This window comes from Poecilia latipinna, unplaced genomic scaffold (assembly GCF_001443285.1).
Source record: "Poecilia latipinna isolate Pla-1442-1.1 unplaced genomic scaffold, P_latipinna-1.0 Scaffold1530, whole genome shotgun sequence".
In the NCBI taxonomy this organism is placed as follows: domain Eukaryota; kingdom Metazoa; phylum Chordata; class Actinopteri; order Cyprinodontiformes; family Poeciliidae; genus Poecilia; species Poecilia latipinna.
Window position 1 is genome coordinate 163,002 of NW_015114146.1, and position 19,342 is coordinate 182,343.

Below are 19,342 nucleotides of genomic sequence, written 5' to 3' on the forward strand. Positions count from 1 at the left end.
GCCACAAAGGTAAACCTGCAATGAGATCAACAGGTAAATGCAACTGGAAACAATCTGGGAAAAACACAAAGACAAAACTTAGAGGAGCGGAGAGTACCTCAACAGGCAAACACTCAGGTGCTGAAGTGTTGGCAACCTACTCCTCTTATACCCAGGCTGATGAGGCAGATTGCTTGCAGGTGAGTGGAATCTTAACACCCTCCAGGTGAACAACCTCCTGGCTCCATCTAGTTGACTGAACTGTTGTCTGAGAGAAGGCAGCAGACAGAGAAGAACTCCCCACAAAAGCTAAAACCCCAGTTCCCAACACATACCAGTTTGGTGCAAATTGATTGATTCATGTTTGATTTAGAGGCAACCGTATACAAACAGCGAGGGATTGAAATTCACCATTCTGCCACATCCACACTGTTGAGCCACCAGCCAGTGTTGAGCGAATTCATCATGATGTGATTTTCTGTCACTTGGCACAGGTCTAAACCTATATGAATCAAAGAGTAAAAGTAAGACATCCAGTAGAAAAACATGTGACTTCCTGTTGGAAGTGGACACGGCTAAGGTGATGTCACCAGTTGACCCTGTGAATGTGATGAGGGCTGGTTTGTAATAAGAAGACACAGAAAGTCTGATACAGCTGTGACCTTGTATGTAGAAGTTAATGCATCTAGATGTTTCATTGAATGGTCAGATTTTGAGGGTTGGCCACTATACAGATGTATACCAAGTTTAATAATTCTGGGATAAAGCATGGCTTTGGGCTGATTACTTAAAGTATTATAGAGGATGCTGTAGGCCAAGCCCACTAAATATTGCTGTTGATTCCTGTTGGGGGTGGATAAGGCTCAATCCCAATGTGTTTGGTGCAGCTCGGCTCAAATCTGTGGAATTTAGAATCAAACGTATGGCAATGGCGTCACAGGTCACTTCGCCATGCTGCCATGCCCACCTCCTCCACTGTATCTGGTCAGTGTTGGAAACCAAGTTACACCACAATGTCTTCTGTATATAGACATAGTTTCATGTTGATTAAGTCAAAGGTGTCAGATAGAGACCATTCACAGTAAAACATGACACTTCCTGTTCTTAGTGTTGGCAGCTTAGGTGGTGTCATCATTTGACCATTGGGTATTGTAGGGCACTCGATGATGATCAATCACTGAAGGTTTGGTGTCTCAGTGAGTCTTTGTGTAGGAAATATAACAGTTTTGTGTTTCATGGTGAGATGTCAAACTTTGAGACCTAGACATGCCCCTTCAGCCTGCACAAGTTCGACAGTTGTACTAAATTTCATGTCTCTTTGGTGAAGTAAAGTCAGTGCAAAGGGTATTTTGAAAGTTGTTAGTGGAGGCCGCGGAGCAGTTTGTGTTGCGATTTTTGCAAAAACCTTAAAATACTTGTGTGTGCTGGGGCAGCCAACAGATTGAACAGACTGACCTGCAAGACATTATGGGAGTGAAGCTGGACTCTTTGACACCACTGTCCTTGGATAGGACTCTTCCTGCCCAGGGTGGATGTCATCTTGGACAAGTTTCATCCACTTCATGATGTGCTGGCCATCTAAAGGACCACTTTCAGCCACTTGAAAGAGTTAAACCAAACATTGTACACATGTTCAAGGCCACACCACGAGACTATATCTTATACTGAACGGATACGGTTATGTATAGTTTGCTCGCTGTATGTAATCCGAACTGAAATTAACTGGTTAATGAGGAAAGATGGGCCTGGCCCGATGGTTTGTGTAAAACAGTCAGAAGAAGAATAAATACCAGGACCATGTAGATGTCAATCAGTACCAGACTGCTCTGATGTGGTAAGACAGTTACCAGATATGGATGGTGAGGTTGTGTGCTTCACCTTGTAGTCCAAGGTGAAGCACATGGGAATACAGGTACCTGAATTGTTTAGATGAAGGCCGTCAGTTCCCAAAAGATGTCTTCTTCCCCAGAAAACATAAAAATTTTCCACAAAGTTTACACTTTGAAGAATGCAAACGGAAGACAGCCAGGTCAGTCTAAGAAGTCTGCTGAAACTGCCTGTTCTTCTGGGGCGGGAAGGGGACCAGAGATATAATCATCTCTTTCCCTTTCTCTGTCATGACAATGTAGTAGCACTTACTCGATGTTAATTTTGTCTTGATGTCTTTGGATTCACATCACTAATTCCAAGATGGGTATGAGGTTCAACCAGCTGGCCTCACCTGCTCAGTAGTTCTGTGGTAAGCGAGGGCTTTCCTGACACTGTACACAGTAAAATTAATAAAGTTTTAGACTAGTCAATTCTTTGGGCTCATTTTTTGCACATCACGTTAAATAGACACAGTCATGTGACAAAATTGATTTTTCTAAGATGAAAGATGAAGAACTACGTGAGTTTGTCAGACAGTTTGAAATGTTCAAAAATACAAAGGAATTTACCTTTGCATCACCGGCAAAGGCTACAGGAATAATGTGTGGCATAATGCCTGGCTCTTTTTCATCCATCAAAATGACCAGCGACACCTGGCGCATTGAAGCTTCTAAACTGGCAGCTTTTATGAAAACACTGTCTGTATGGAGCTTGAAACATAATTCAAGCTACATTCTGAGGATCCGAAAGAGTCTATGCCTTATGTTGGGATCTTCATCCCGCAAAGACATATATTTCCAAGTCCATATTCTTTAAAAGCCATTTAAACAAAGAAGTATCCCGTAAACCTTAGCCTTCCTCTAATTTTATCCATCAAATATCTGAAGGACTTTTAAATTTGTGTATTTTTTTAGGGACAGCCAGGTATTGGCATCAAAGGGGAAAAGGGTGCGATAGGGCAAAAAGGTGACAAAGGAGACAGAGGCTCTCTTCGATTTTCTGTAAGTAGACTTTTGTATCCTCCTTCCCTGTTGTTCGTTTTTTAATGAAGTAATTACAAATATAGAGTTCGTGGTCTTGAACATTTGCTTCATATTAGGATGCATTTCTTCTCTGTGCTATGGTGTCACTGTCTAAACATTTCTAATCTTTGTACTTACTTTTATAATTAACCAATAATAAAAATAAAAAAGTTTCACATACAGTTTTAAAAATTGAGTTTACAGCCATGCTGTTAGTTGTATGACTGTTGCCTTCACTGCTCTGATAACAAAGCTTGTTTGAAGTATCCTGAGAATGGTGGCCATTTTAAGGGGCATATAACAATAAAGTATTAAGTGGGTTTTATTTGGCCAGGCAAAGCATTTAAATCTGTTAGCATAACTGCTCAGATAACTCAACCACTCAGAATTGATTTATCTGAGTAGTTATTTAATCATCTCAAAAAGCTGTACTCAACAGAAGGTGGTGTTGCTGTGGTTCCACAGGTTTTTGTTGTGGTACTTGCTGTGGTGACAGCAAGAGGTACTGCAGATGGCATGACTGAGGGCAGTGCTGTGGTGGTGGTGTCGGTTGTTTTGGAGGTGATAGAAGATGATGAGGGGTTATGAATAGATGTGGCCATCCAAAGTCTGATCAATTTCAATGGGATCCTGGGAGTTTTCTCCTTGTACCTTCTAAGGTGATCAATCTTGATCTTATTGATCTTACTTATGGTGTAGGGTCCAAGGAAATCTGGGTCCATCTTTCCATTTTTCCGTTGCTGACTTCTGTTTTATTTTTTCTCCAATGTCCCCATCCTGAAAGCTTTGAGGCTGTGCTTGTGACCAATGTATTGACCTAGTTCTTTCTTGTACTTCCTCTTGGTTTCCTTGGACAACTTTTGGTATTTTCTCTTCCCGGTTAAAGTCTACAGCCACTTCTTCCTCCATTGATATTTCCTCAAACCTCATCAAATTGAATAAATTGAAAACAAACTATGGCTTGGGGATGGTCTGGGGCACAGATGCTCCTCTTTACCCCCAGGATTTTTCACACCTCAGTGTTGATCTGTAACCAAATGTGTTGAATTAGTTTTCAGCTATGTTCTTTGTGTTTACAAGTAAAATACATTGTTAGAACATGCATAGAAGCAATTTCTCTCTCTCTCTCTCTCTCTCTCTCTCTCTCTCTCTCTCTCTTTTTCCAGACTGAAAACTGGATGACAAAAGTTTTCAGTCTGGTGCACTGATGAAGGGCAATTTTGTTCACAGAGACTTTAGTATCTCTTTTGTTTGTTTTTGTTTTTTCACACTATTATTTCCAAGTTATAATGCCTGCTCATAAACCTCCACATTTTTTATAATGTTTAACATTTTTTAATGCAAAAACACAGCAGGCCACTGGTGGACTGCCACTACCACCGGGCTTAGCGGTGTCTAGACATTTAGACACTTTCAGAATCTGCAAATAACTTAAAATGCCCAAGTAGACGTGTTCAAGGCTTTGTCGTGGCCAGTCACATTTACCAAACAGAGCCACTCTTCTCATTAGGAAAACAAATAAACATCAATAAGTGAGTTAATAGACTAATATTTTCATTTCAGCTTGCATTATATATTAAGATGTGTTATCACAGGGGCAGTCCTGGACCAGGTTAGATGATCCGTGACTGTTTGTTAAATGGGTTAAGTGTTCCTCAGCCTGAAAAAGTTTGAGAAACACTAAAGCCATCACTAACATGAAGCTGCTGCCCCTTGGTGCTGCAGTCCCTCAGCAGTTTTAATAGATATGGGACCATTTAAGAACAGTTAAATACTACACACACATTATGATGACTGAAAAACAGCACACTGCAATGGCGCAGTAATGCTGAATGTCATTACCGCGCCATTATTGTCAGTATCAATAAAGGTACAGTCCTGGCCCTTTATACTGGTTTTTTTTTATTTTTTATTTTTTTTAAGTTTTTACGTTAATTGGACTCAGGAAAAAATAATCAATCCAAAAAATTATTTTGTAAAGTTGAGTAATGTCCGCCCTGCGACAGACTGGCGACCTGTCCAGGGTGTACCCCGCCTCTCGCCCGAAACGTTCGCTGGAGATAGGCAGCAGCAACCCTCCTGACCCCACTAGGGACAAGGGTGTTAGAAGATGGATGGATGGATGGATGGATGGATGGATGGATGGATGGATGGATGGATGGATGGATGGATGGATGGATGGATGGATGGATGGATGGATGGATGAGTAATATCCAGCAAAAAAACACTAGTTTAACATTTAAACATATCTAGACATATTTGTGCTTCTTTTTTGTTATGCATGCCCTCAGGTGATTTTTCTTTGTTTTTTGTGCTAACAGGGCCCCACAGGACCAGCAGGTATACCAGGGCCTCCAGGACCAAAGGGAGATAGAGTAACTAACATTTTTATTGCTGATTGTCCACTTGAAAGCATAATAAAAGTGTTACATTGTTGATGCATTTTATATTTTTTCCACATGGCAACAGGGTGAAAAGGGAAATGCAGGCTTGCTAGGACCAACTGGCCTTCAAGGCATCCCTGTGAGTCGGACGCTCCGTTTTACATATTTTTTTATCCAGCATTATGGAAAACAACACATTTTCAAACTACTGGCATTATTACTGAAAGTTGTGTCTGTGTGAGCAGGGAGTTATCCTACATTACCAAAACTATTATGTAATCTGCCTTTACACATATGGATTTAAGTGACACAGTATTCTTACACAGTAAAATATTTTAACTGAGATTTTCCACTTTGAAAATACAGTCATGTACCATTCTGAACACAGTTTTTTTTATAGTTACTACATGACAGTATAGTAATTATTCTCTGAAAACTAAAATAAAAAGGTATCACCACGAGAACCATCACAATCTGGGCTGATGATGCCTCTCTGCAGCTGCAGAATTGTTTTGGAAGAACAAACTGGGACATTTTTGAACATACAGACCTGGAATTATTCACTGACAGTATTCTGTGTTACATCAAGACCTGCACTGACAATGTCACAGTACCCAGGTCCTCACAAACAAAAAGGCATGGATGACTTGCGTAGTCCAGTGGCTGCTAACATTGTTTTCAGGTGTGGGGACAAGGTCCTCTGCAGCTTGGCATGGAGCAACCGTCAAATGGAACATGGAGCCCCAGGGCAATAACAACAGCAGGCAGGTTTAGGTGGGAATCCAGTACGTCATCAACTACAGGACCAGCCATGGAGCAGCTGAAAGTGACATCTCAATAAACGGAGAAGTTGAACCACTTCTTCGCTCGTTTCGAGTCAGAGCTCCAGTGGCAGCTGTTTCGAATGCAGGAGTGCAATTAAGCACCTCTAACCTCAAGGTTTAAGAATATGAAGTGAGACGCTCGCTACAGTCTGACGACCCCAGAAAGGCAGCAGAACCTGTTGGTGTTCCTGGATGTCTGCTGAGGAACCATGCAGAGCAGAAAGCTGCGGTCTTTATGAAGATTTTTTATTGTTACCTGTCAGAGGTCAGAGTCCCATCCTGCCTGAAATCCTCCACCATAGTTCCCATTACTAAAACGCCACCCATCACCTGCCTCAACCACTACTGACCAGTGGCTCCCTCCCCATCGGTGATGAAATGTTTTAAAAGACGGTTTCAGAGTTATATTCATTCATCCAGTCCTCATACAGTGGTCACCAGGGGTCCTCCAAGAGCAATTTATATTTCTTTTTTCCCATTAAAGAATGATTTTCATATGATAAAAAAATATGTATTTATGTAAAAAAAAAAAAAAAAAAAAAAAAAAGATCTGATTTTGGTTTAATAAAGGAAACACACAAAAAACAAGTCTTTTTTTATTTTTCATTTCCATTGAAATAATAAACAAAAAGGAAAAGAGTCTGAAATGAAAAAACAAACTGCCTGATTATACATGGACCGCGTCGACTGGTTTTGTGTTGAGTTTAGCGATTTTCATTGTCTTGACATGTCAGTTCAAGCCCTTACATCGCTTCTGTCAGACTGCCCCAGGGCAGCTGTGGCTACTATCCAGTAGCTTACCACCTTCAAGTGTGTGAGTGTGTGTGTGTGAATGGGTGACTGTATTGTGAAGCACTTTGGGGCCCTCTGGACTTGATAAGGTGCTATGCAAATACAAAGTCATTTACAAAGTCTTTTATAGCTCTCATGTTACACTCATGCAGGTGTGTTGAAGTTTGTTGGCTCTGACCAGAGAAACTAGGCCTGTCACAATAACGAATTTTGCTGGGCAATTAATTGTCCCACAAATTATTGCGATAAACGATAATATTGTCATTTTAATAGCATAACAATTGCATAAGAAGGCAAATACACCCTGCCAGTGGTCAGTAATTTCAAAAGAACATTTAACAAGGGCACCGTTCACATTCAGATCCTCTGGTAGAAGTTGGGGGGAGGAGTCGCACCCCAAAGATGCCGCCCTGGGCGGTGGTCCATGTGGCCCATATCAGAAACGCCACTGCACCTCAGTGATTGTGGACTGTCACTATGACGGTCCCCAAGCAAGGAAACCTACATAGATACAGTTTAGCTACAAATATGCTGGTTGTATTGTTTAGTTGCTATTGTTTTACAACATAGCGGCTCCACAGGTTCAGTGGTTCACCTCAGTCATTCAGTTTGAATCCAAAGCGCTCCCAGACTGCAGCTGTCACGTTCGGCTTTTAAATCAGCATTTCCCCAACTCACTCCTCCTCTTCGGGCTTTAAGCTGTGGTAGGAGACCAGGAGCCCGGCCCTTGTGGGACCCGCTGTGTTACTGACAACACTGCTTGACCCACAAATTCAAATGTATTGAGTATGATTACAGATTTAAAAGTGCTATTTATTTAACATTTCTCTTTGCAGGGTTTGCAAGGACCACAAGGACTGAAAGGGAATCGGGTAAGAAATTACAAATTTCTTATTGAGAATTACAGTTGAAACCAGAAGTTTGCATCACCCACAAAGAGACACTTTTTTCTGTCTTACTGTCTGAAGTTAAATCAGTCCAAACTTCTCTTCTTTTTTGGTCAGTTAGTATTACCTCAATTATTTCTGTTTGCAAAATGTCACAATCATTTGCATATATCTCCTTAGTATTTCTTAGCATTGTCTTTGAGCTGTATAACTTTAAATGTTTTGGACATCCTTCCACGTGTTTCTCACAGCTGTTTGTTGGGGTTCTGTCCCATTCGTCCTGACAGAACTAGTGTACTATAGTGAGAATCTAAAAGTGGTATTTTAAGAACAAACAAGACATTTTTAAAAGTAATCCTGTATCACACAAGTTTTTTTTGTTTTTTTTTTCAACTTTCCTTGACATTTCGATTTGAACTTTCCTTGATAGTGACTTAGCTTCGTTGATGGTTGCATTTTCCTTTTGAGGCCGTGATAGATCAACTGGCACTACTAAATAAATCTCTGATATATTCTGTCTCTTAATGTTGTGACATGTAGAAAAAATTATAATTTTGGTCATTCTAATTGACTAAAAAAGAGAGAGAAACGTTTCACCTATTTCTTTTTATTTTTTATTTTCTCAACTTTGCTTGACTTAGTGACTTAGCTTTAAAGTTGGTTGCATCCTCATTTTGAGGATTAAATTGATCAGCTAAGCAGCAGCAATGTTGAATATGATCTCAAACCCGTACTGTAGTGACGTGGCAGTGACGTGCAGTCAGGGGAGGCGAGTGAGGCACTGCCTCACCTGTAATCCTGATAAGTAAAAAGAAGCACATGAGAAGTAAAACAGACGCTAACAATGACGAGAGAAAACCAGTTTGTCCACTTGAATTTTCTATGAATTATTTTTTTGTTTATTGGTAATTTCAACATTTTTATGGTCAAAATCACTGAATTTATGCATTGCCTCTTGAAATACATGAAAGACGATTGGGGTGAGACAGCTCAGTGCTATGCCTCACATCTGAATCACACAAGTGAATAAAGTTAGCAGTTGATGCATTCCCACTGTGGTCTCTCTTCATGTCACGTGTCAAACCCAAAAGAGTGTTTGTATATCTGTGTTAATGGAATGAATTAAGTGATGAGTTTGAAAATAAAAAGTACAAATATAAACTAGCTTAATTTTTTTTTAATTATTGAGAAATATGTTGTATAGGATGGGTGTCTCAAAACCCAAAACTGCTATTCATATTAAAAATGTATAAATAATTGTACATTTAAGGATGAGAATGAGAGATTTAAGTGTCACATAAAGTGGGAACAATTTAAGAGTTAATCTGGTGGGGAGATTTAAATGTTTAGGAATATGAGAGGGGCAGGAAATCATAAGATCTTGCGTCGTCTACCTTCTCCTTTTTGAACAAATAATGTCAAATTGCATGCCGATGGGCATGATAATTTATTTTAATTTTCTTTTCTTGCTTTTACATTTTGTCTGTTTGAAATAAATAAATAGAAACAAGGATGTTTTCTTACAACAGAGTATTTGTGGAGAAGGATAGGTATATGGACGTCTTATAGAATAAAGGTAAGATCATACATGATTCTCAGTTTAATCAGAAAAGAGAGAGGTCAAATAATAAAAAAAGTGACCTTATTAAATCTTCTTTTATTTTTGCTATTATATTGTTAGTAGCTTTAACTCGGTATGGTCAAATTTTAAAATATAACATTTGTATTTGATTTTGGATCTGATCTGACCCAGGAGTCTGTGCCTCACCAGTCATGAACCTCACCACACGTCACTGTTATGTGGGTTTGCTTAGAATATGTTCGAATAGCCTAGCAAGAAATGAAATAAAATAAAATAAGTACACACGTTAGGCAACACACATATATGTGTAATATAAACTATTTTCAGTTGTCATTTTATACAGAACATCTTAGTGAAATATTGGCTGCTAAGAAACTGCTAGTCACTCTCCTCTCTTGTGTACACCTCTTTAAATAGGTTTCATTAATATATATAAATATATATAATATACATTATACATATATAATGTATATTTCCACTCCTATCCTTGAGGTTCATAAGCTCTCCCAGCACATTCAACTGGCCTTGGTTTCTATGAGTATCCAAAATTACAATGGGACACATGAAATAAACCTACCCAATTTTAACTTCTTTAATGAAGATATTTTAAAAAAAATCAAGGCTGGGAGATAGTACTGGTGTTTTTACCATTTGTCCTGTCTTCCTTTGTTTCTGCAGGTCTTCCTATCCCCTTTTCCCTTCCTTCACCTTGTTCTTTGCCCTATGACTGCTTTTGCAGGGTTTGCCCTCCTTTCTCTTACAAACCCAGGCCTTCTTTTCCTCATCCTCTTTCCACATTCTAACATATTCCTGATTTAATCCTTTTCCTTTAAGACCTCCCTTTTCCCCACCTTTCTCAATATAACAGTAGCTATTTCTTTTAAACCACCTTCTCCCCCAAATCCCAATCCTTATTATTTACCTGAAATTGGCAATAAATAAATAAATATTAACAATTCTGCATTGGAATTTTGCTTATGCGATATTCATCTTTCATCTTGCCAACAACTGATGGTATTGGCCAGATGAATGATTCATCCACTCCTTCAGCCGTTCACTTGGTGAGTAGGGTACTCCATTAATACAGTGTTCAGTTAGTAGTTTAAGTTTTCCTACCAAACTGCACACAGCTGGGTTACAACCAATAACCAATACTGAACACTGCTCTATTTAATCAAAACCAGCTTTAGTGTCCACGTTTGTGCACACAGACAAACCATTTGGCTTTGATTCTGCTTTACTCTCAATCTACATACATTTTAAATACAAATTTATACAGTTTGGTGTGAGACATTTTTTACAGCCTTGGGGAAAAAAATCTGTCTCTGTGGTGGCTTCATTTTTTTCAAGTAGCATTCTAAGTAGCTAAAAGTCTAAATAGTTTGTGTCCAGGATGTGTGGGGTCTGCAGTGATGTTAGTTGGCCTTTTTCTGACCCTGAATGGAGGGAAAGACGGTCCTGTTTATGTTTTTTGTGGACCTCATTGCTCGTTGCACTCTGGCCATGTCATCTTTTGTGGCTGACTCAAACCAGGCAATCTTAGGCGTTTACAAGGCAGACTGAATAATGGCAGTGTAGAAGAGGAGCAGGAGCTCATGTAGTAGGTTCTTGATTTGTCACAAGACGTGGAGAAAGAACACACACCTCAAGGGCATCGTTGCTGATTGTTCCTGTGGAGAAGATGCTCTTCTGCTTCATTTGTTGTTGCTGTCAGTCAGGGAGATGGTGATCCACTTGCAGACGAAGGTCTGATGCTGTGAGCTGGAGGATGGCTTGGCTGATGGCTTAGAAGGCTGAGCTGAAATCTACAAACGGGATTCTGGCACATGTCCTTGGACAGTCAAAACTGTGCCTGATGAATTGTGGTCCCAGGCTGACTGCATCATCCACCGACCTGTTGGTCCAATAAGCACATTGGAGGGGGTCCAGGATGTTTGTTTTATTTTATATTTGCTTGTTAAGTTTTCAGTTCCCGAAACTTCTTCTGCAGTTTAGTCATTATGGGTCACAGATGAACCTACAGACTGTCTGTGACCTTGGTCTACCCATTTTGATACAAGAAGATGAATTTGTCCACAAAATAGCCTAAATTTACAGCTGAATTACTCCATAATTAACCTCTTTCGTCAAACTATTGGCATGTAATTTAATTACTGATGAAAAATACAGAAAGGAATGTGTATATTAAATGATAAAATGAGAATCAAATCATATTTGATTATCATACTTCTAGAAGTTCTCCAGTTAACACTTTGAAGGTTTTAAAAGTCCTTTTTCTGTGCCAGCAGGTTAGAAGGAAACATGTGCACTGCAGTTTGGCAGTGACGCCTACAGCTAGCTGTTAATGGATGGCGTTCTGATGCACATCTCACTATCTGCATCCCTCTCTATGTGGATGATATTAAGCTATGTGCCAAGAAGTGTTGTTATAAGTGTTGTTTAATCACTTACATGTCAAAGACACTTCATAAGAACCCTGCTCACCAAATGAGTACCTTTGACCTCCCTTTTTAATTCCTTCTGCTTACTTTTCTTTCACACCAGAAATGCTTCACGAAATCAAGGTCTTTTAAATACCTCAAAAAATTCACATCAAAGTAGTATTTTGAAATAACTTATTTTCCATGTATGCCAAGTTAAAGTGGCAGAATGTAACTTTTACAAAAAAATTGTTTTACATATTTTTTAGAACTGTCACTGCGTTGAGACAGTGAGGCTATGAAAAAATTTAGCTCCTCCATCTCCTACCAATGATACCGTTGCCATGTAAAGAAATGCATCGCTCTCTGTCAAAACAACCAATCAGAGGCAGAAGTGTCTTAGTGCTGTCAATCATCTTGTGTATGTGCTGCTCAAAGTGTTAATGACAGAGAAACAACTTAATGTTTCAGGATGACTGTTTAACGGTTGCTATGCTGGCTTGCCTGAGCATTCATGACAGCCACTGCTGTCAGGAAGAAGCTGTAGCAAAGAGCAAGGGGTAAGCAGTGCAAATAAGAGCATGACTGACAGCGCTAAGACACACCTCCTGGTTCCGATTCGTTGTTTCGAGTTAGCACTGGAAGAAGTTCCGACGAGCTTCATTTTTTTTCATAGCTTCTCTCATGTTATGCTGTCATGACATGGTGACAGTTTCAACAAATATGTAAAAAAGTTAAATAAAAGTTTCATACTGCAGCTTTAAATGTACTTCAGAGACATAAAAGTGTGTCTTTTTTTAAATACACTGTTGTTTGCAGGGAGAAAGGGGCAAGAGAGGCAACAGGGGGGCCAAAGGGGATAAGGGAGACCAAGGAGCACCTGGATTAGATGCCCCATGTCCTTTGGTATGTCAGCAAATCAATGTGGAAAGTAAAGAGGCAAAGGGAAGGACTACCACTCTGGAAAATCCCACAGTGCTTTGGTTACCCTGAACATTTGTACTTAGAAATAATCTTGCTCTTTTATTGACGATAAAAAAAAAACAAGAAGAGTTTTGGTCAGGTTTTCATACCTACCAGAAGGCAGCAACTGATATTATAGTTAATATCAATAAACCTTAATTAGAATAAACCAACGATATACATTTGAAGCAAACCATTTTTGCCTAGACATAAGACCAAAACTCTTTTTGAGGACCTGTTTATTCATAAAGAGGCGGTCAGGAGCCCGTCACTCCTGGTGAGTGTTCACAAACCCCAAAGTATGTTAGACTTCTTTAGCATTTATTTTACTTTGCCATTCTCTGGAGTTGAGATACCAGTTTGGGGAGCAGAGGGGGTCAACTCAGAAAAATATAATCCAAGTCAAATATTAAAACACTTCCAAAGAGGCAGCAAAAACGGTTTTCATTAACAAAAGTGGTGTCATCAGTTGGAGCCCATTTTTAAAGTGACTCTGCAGCCATTCGATTGAATGGAGCACTTCGCTTCATTACTCAGTGAGGGAAGATCTGCAACACCTTAGCTACAGCAATGGATCTTAAATGGCTGATTTCATAAACAGGGTTTCCGAGGCTTTAAAGGGGACAAAGGTGAACCAGGCTCGCCAGGCCTGGATGGGCTGGATGCCCCTTGTCCTGTGGTATGGTCCTCTTCCTTTCCTGTTACATCTTCAGCATGTCTGCACTGTGTATAATTCTTACTGCCAAAGGAAAAAAGATGATTAACAAAAATATTACTTCTTCCTCTAACAAGAACAAACATTTACATGATTGCTTTTTATAATTATGGCATATCTATTCTGGTATCTCACTTAAACTAACAAGCATTTCTTTAATCACTAAGGATTTCTTCCACATACACAGAAACGTATTAATGACACTAACAATATCATTAACAGTACATTTAAATTCTGACATAAAGCAGATCTCAAAATGTAAACACGTCTGTTAGGATTCCAGGTCTTTGTGTCATGAAACCACTTTAAATAACTTCTAACTTTGATATGTGTATAATGTGCACTTCAACTGAAAAAAAAAACTTAGTAAAATTTTCAGAAGACCTGCAGTAACAGTTTAGCAAAAGTATGCATCTTTCAGGTAAACTGCATATTGCTTGCATGGGGCATCACATTTTTTTCCTCATAACTTACCACAGAGAATCAGGCAAAACAAATTCTGTCCAAATGTGTCAAAGGCCTGGTGTTTGTGTGTCAGACATTTCTGATGTGCGGGGCGGATTTTCTTAAAGGTTTTGAAACCCAGATAGAGGATGTTAAAGTTGCAATGAGTGAAAGAAACCAGCAGCGCCACCTGGAATAATACTCCAGGAAAATTGGGTTGTAATAAGGACACAGGTAAGTTCTACTGGAAGAAAGGAGACAAGATTCAAAAGTTCTATGAAATTGATTAAAGTTCAATATTTAAAAATCGCTTTTTAATTTGCAATACCCTAAAACAGAATGGTTAAGGCAAAGTTAATATGCTTTAACCAAAATTGTTGGCTGAAGTAATGCATTTGAATCTCAAGGGAGGCTGAGATTTACCAATGGGGGAAGCAGTGATGAAAGGGGGGCAACGTCCAGTGAAGAAATGACTGCCCTAGAGCCCAACCACCAGGCTTAGCAAGTTTTCTGGGGGAAACCTTGAAAGAAAACATGAACACAACAACAAATACAATATTGCAGTAACTCCAGTTGAGCGGTGCCATCGACGCCCCAGCCAGCAAGGGAAGGTCTGAGTTGATCTTTTAAAATATTTTCAGAAGGCAAAACACCAGCGAACATCCCAGATTGAAAGCTGGTAAAGAGGCTCATCGGGAAGCTGTGAACTGGTAGGTCAAGGCAACCGCTATGTGAACCGATCAATAAATAAAAACAACTCGCCAAGTATGGAAGAATATATTTACATATATCTGTATTAAGGAGGGCTCCATCTTTCCTTTTCTTCACCTTTTTATTCCTCTCCATCTTTCTCCACTTCCTTTTACACTTTGAATCCATGTCACATCTCCCGCTCCTCTTCTCCTATTAGGCCAGATCCCCTGCTTGCTGTCATCGGATCTGAAAAATCTGGCCAATCAGAAAAGTTTGATCTAACTAATATGCCCCCCTGAACACAGAGAGTCAACACAATTTTTCTGTTGAGAGTATACAGATGGGTTGATGGGGCATGTTCTACTGCCCATCATGCTGCGTTTACGGGCTTGTAGAGAAATGGAAATGCGTATGGTCAGAGCTGTGCTGATCGTGTGCACAGATCGTACAGTTACTAACTCTCTCTGTGAGTTACTGTGGAAATAAAATGCATTAAATGAAAATTCTGCTTAACATCCACCAATGTCTTGTTTAGATAACAAAAGTATTTTTGAATGTTTTTCATGAAATGCATCAACATTTGTGATAGATGTTATTTACACTGACATTTTATCCATAGCATGCATATGGAAAACTCAAACAAGTCAGTAAAGTTCGAGCCACAAGTACATCTCCAATATGTTGGTAGTTTAACATTTGACTCTCTATGGATGTTCATGTTTGAAATATACTTTTGAAAGTTGCTTTAGAACATTAGTTTATTTTTACTGTCATTTAGCCGAATAAAGAGCCGTAAACATAATTCTTACATTCATTGTTGCAAGTTTTTACATAATTCATCATGGAACGATACCTTTGATTTTCTTCCCTTGTCTTCTGTCTCCAGGGGGATGATGGCTTACCGGTCATAGGCTGCTGGAATAAAGTAAGTGTGATTCTGTCTTAGTGCTCGTCTCACGTTTATGTAGATTGCAACATCACCACTAACATATCTTGCAATTTGTTCTCTTTTGCAGTGATCATAACCTTGGAATGGCTTTTGTGTCTGTTAAGAATATATTTATTCATTAATATATTTATTTATAATATATATATATATATATATATATATATATATATATATATATATATATATATATATATATATATATATATATTAGAATATATGTGTGCCTGCGTGCGTATGTAGGTAGGCAGACATATAGATAGATGTCTGGAAAAAATGAAGAGCCCACTTCACTGAACCCCATTGAAAATCTCAGTTATTCCACCAAATATTGATTTCTGAACTCTTCCTGAGTTCAAACATCAGTATTGTTGTTTTCTTAGCACTATTTGAGCTCTGAAAGCACTGGGTCTTTTTTTTTATTATTCTGACCATTTCTCATTTTCTCCAAATAAATACTACATTTTTGCTTGGAATTTCAGAGACATGCTGTCAGTGGTTCATAGAATAAAAGAACAATGTTCATTTTACTCAAACATATACCTATAAAAACTAAAATCAGAGAAACTGATCATTTTAAGTGGCCTCTTATTTTTTTCCAGAGCTGTAGATAGATAGAGACGCGCACACACACACGCACGCACACACAGTCCGGTCTCTACCCCTTAAGTAAAGAACATCATAAACTAAGCTTATTATGAACAGATTCTCTGCCCCAATGAGCAGCAGGATGCTCCAGTGACAGCGGCTCTCTGACTTTGCGGGATGAACCGACATGGATAGACTCTCATCATCCGAATGCAACTTGAACTAGATGTTTCCAGATGTTGTCAAACTGTATGTTTATAAGAGCATAAAGCTGCCAAGGTTCAACACGCAGGGTGAGAAGCCCGGCGTCATGCCGCACCATACAGGTGTTGTATTGTTTTTAAGAATCTTTTTAGCACTAGTTGCCTTTATTTGTCAGTAGAGGGAGAGGCGTCTACAGTCTATGTGGGGTGACCGCTCTGACCACTGCACCACGCAATGCCACTATTCAAAAAAAGAAAGAAAGAAAGAAAGAAAAACACTATATGAACTTATTATTAGGCCCTCCAATTCCCCTCTCCTCCCCTGGTCTTTGCTTCTACAGTGACATTAACTCACCATCATTGAAATGACATCTAGAAATTTGATGTATATTTTATTGAAATATTCAAAGTGATTTTTATCTATTGCTGATTGTTGTTCCATTGATACCTGTAGACCTAGCCTTTGTGAGTGAATGATTTTTTCCTTACTTTTTCCCTATTGAAAAAATAGTGTATTTAAGTACATTTTAAATATGCTGCATTTTTCCAAAAATAGATTTCTAGTATGTTATTGAATATACTTATTAAGATTATATTAAAAATGTAAAATACATGTAAAAAAAAAAAAAACAACCCGATGGCTATCAGTTTGGCTGAGTTGACCTTCACACCTGCATCTAATGCCTAAAGTAGCTTCACGTTTTAAAATAAGACTTAATCCCAGCAGCTACACAGCGATGCACCGCTATAGCCATCAATCCAAAAAAGAAAATGGACAGACCAAAAAAAAAATATCAGCAAATGTTTCATGTTTTCTCCATCTTATGTTTTCTACTTTGCAACATGTACATCTTTTATCTCGTTAAAAAAAAAAAGTCATCTATAAAAGCAGAGGGCACATTAACACAGAACAACGTTTAACCTGAGGAAATTGAGCATTTGCAAAAACAGCTGGTGTGTTTTTGAGAGAAAGTTTTAACCACCTAAAGAAAACTGCACATGAAATATTTCCTTTTAACTAAGTGCTTAATGATTAACCTGTTTTGACCTGTTTGTCTGAAGGGTCAACATCCTTTCCAACTGGCTAGAAAGTAGCGCTGCCTGCCAAAGACAATTTAGTGAAGCCAGAGGAGAAAAAACTTGAAGCGATATTGAAACGTCTTGGGAGTTTTTTGTTTTGTTTTTGTCAAACCTGTTGACGAACACAAAGCCTGCTTTTTGAGTCCTGGGATGCAGAAAGGCAGAGGAACGCCAGCATCCTGCACCAGGTTGCCGAGGATCCAGCAGAGGAGCACACAGGGAGACGATGTCTGAGGATTTCTCTCCAGTCTTCTGTTATTGTTTTCTGTTTTCTGATTAAATAATTTTTGACCTATGGCGCTGAAGTTGGAGCGAAATCGAGGAATGGAATTTATTTATTACTTTTTGATAAAGACTTCTTACGAGCAGCACGCCACACAAATTAACATTTTGTGTTTCCTAAAAAAAAAAAAAAAAGCGATCATGATTCCTATTAATATAGTCTGATTAAGATTATTTTTGTGCAGCTATTGCACATTAACTTGTGTTAACATTTGTGCTATTTCCATAAAGAGCATAATGTCATGACTGGTGACATTTTTAACATTCTTTCTTTTTTTTTTTGTACTGATGTGTTTTACATTTTATGTCTATACTTGTAAATATTTTACAATTTCATTACTATGTATTTAAAGGTATTTAAAAAGTGTTGATTTTTAAATATACTGTAGAAGTTTGTTATTTTGATTTCAGGCTCGTTCAGAGCTGAATGACTGCTGGTGTGGGAATTTGGGCATTTGATTCCGGACTGGGCTTGAGCCTCCCTGCGGTGTGGAAAGTACTGTTGAGATCTAGAATGAGAAACCGCTGGATGTATTCTGTACAAGTGAAACGTGGTTCGCGTTCATGTGTTTTGTGCATATAGGATATGTCTCCTGTTGTCGTTCTTTTGAATTCAGAATGCAAAGCCATAGTAAATAACAGAAAAAGTAGGTCTTGTTTCATTAAAAAGAAAAAGACACAGACGTATTCCTAATGTCATATTTTTCCCTTTTTTTAAGCGTACTTTTTTGCATGTTTTTATTGAGAGCAAAGTAACAAATACAGTCAGATTTCTTGTTTGTGAACACAAACTGGTCAATGGGGTGATTCTGATTCTGACAGGCGGAGCGAGGGATGCATCCTGGGTACTGATACTTTATAGGTCACAGGCGCATGACCTTCTAGCAGATTTTTCTCTCTTTTGTTGCTTCATACCAGACCTTATAATGGATTCAGTTTTGAGTGTTATTTTCAAGGTTCACTAGTAGCACTACTTACTGCCTGTCCTCGCTCTTGGAGCATAATGGCAGCTGGTTTGTCAAAAGGCCCCTTCGATACAAGCTGAAATGCTTTTCAAAGTAACAAATACATCTGGGCCTTTTGGATCTTTGCACATTTTTAGAGTTGCCAAGTTTCGGAAAAAGCTTTTTTTTTTTTTTTTTTTTTCACAAAATATGTACAATGTTACAATGTAAAGTTGGCAACAATTGCAGCAAAGTTTTTATTTTCTTTTGGTAATTTTCTATATTTTACAATGTTAATGAATTTGTCTATCGAGGGTTTTAAATGCAATCCACAATTTTTTTTAAAAATGTGTTTGTTGTATTTTAAATTAATGTGATTTGCAAGACTTCATTGTTGTTCTCATTTAAAATTTTTCTGCTTTTTTCCGAACCCAAAATGTCCTCAATTTGACATGTACATAAGGATTCCCAATAAATACCAAATTAAAATAGTAAAGAGCATAATGCAGACTTGTTTTTTATTATTATTATTTTAAGGTGTATCAACTTTTTAAAACTGCACAGGAAACCTGCACAACTGAGGGTGATCTGTCGAAAACACCACCAGATGCTTATGGTGACAATGGCGGACTGAGTTCATCCCTCAATATTTTCTATAAATTTTATCAGTGTTGTGTTCAAGACCACCCAACCCGAGACCAAGACAAGACCAAAACCAGAGTGTA

The 19,342-nt window shown here is 38.5% G+C and overlaps 1 protein-coding gene across 1 annotated transcript in view; it reads left to right on the forward strand.

The window, feature by feature from the left end:
* The window catches only part of LOC106963396 (collagen alpha-1(XIII) chain-like), a 39,574-nt gene extending 20,461 nt beyond the window's left edge, over window positions 1-19,113 (forward strand). Inside the window, exons 19-26 of the mRNA XM_015058293.1 lie at window positions 2,763-2,849; window positions 5,192-5,245; window positions 5,340-5,393; window positions 7,707-7,742; window positions 12,579-12,665; window positions 13,324-13,401; window positions 15,461-15,499; window positions 17,374-19,113. Coding sequence (XP_014913779.1) covers window positions 2,763-2,849; window positions 5,192-5,245; window positions 5,340-5,393; window positions 7,707-7,742; window positions 12,579-12,665; window positions 13,324-13,401; window positions 15,461-15,499; window positions 17,374-17,406 — 468 coding nt within the window. The 3' untranslated portion in view covers window positions 17,407-19,113. The remainder of the gene's footprint in view (window positions 1-2,762; window positions 2,850-5,191; window positions 5,246-5,339; window positions 5,394-7,706; window positions 7,743-12,578; window positions 12,666-13,323; window positions 13,402-15,460; window positions 15,500-17,373) is intronic.
* The last annotated feature ends 229 nt before the right edge of the window (window positions 19,114-19,342 follow it).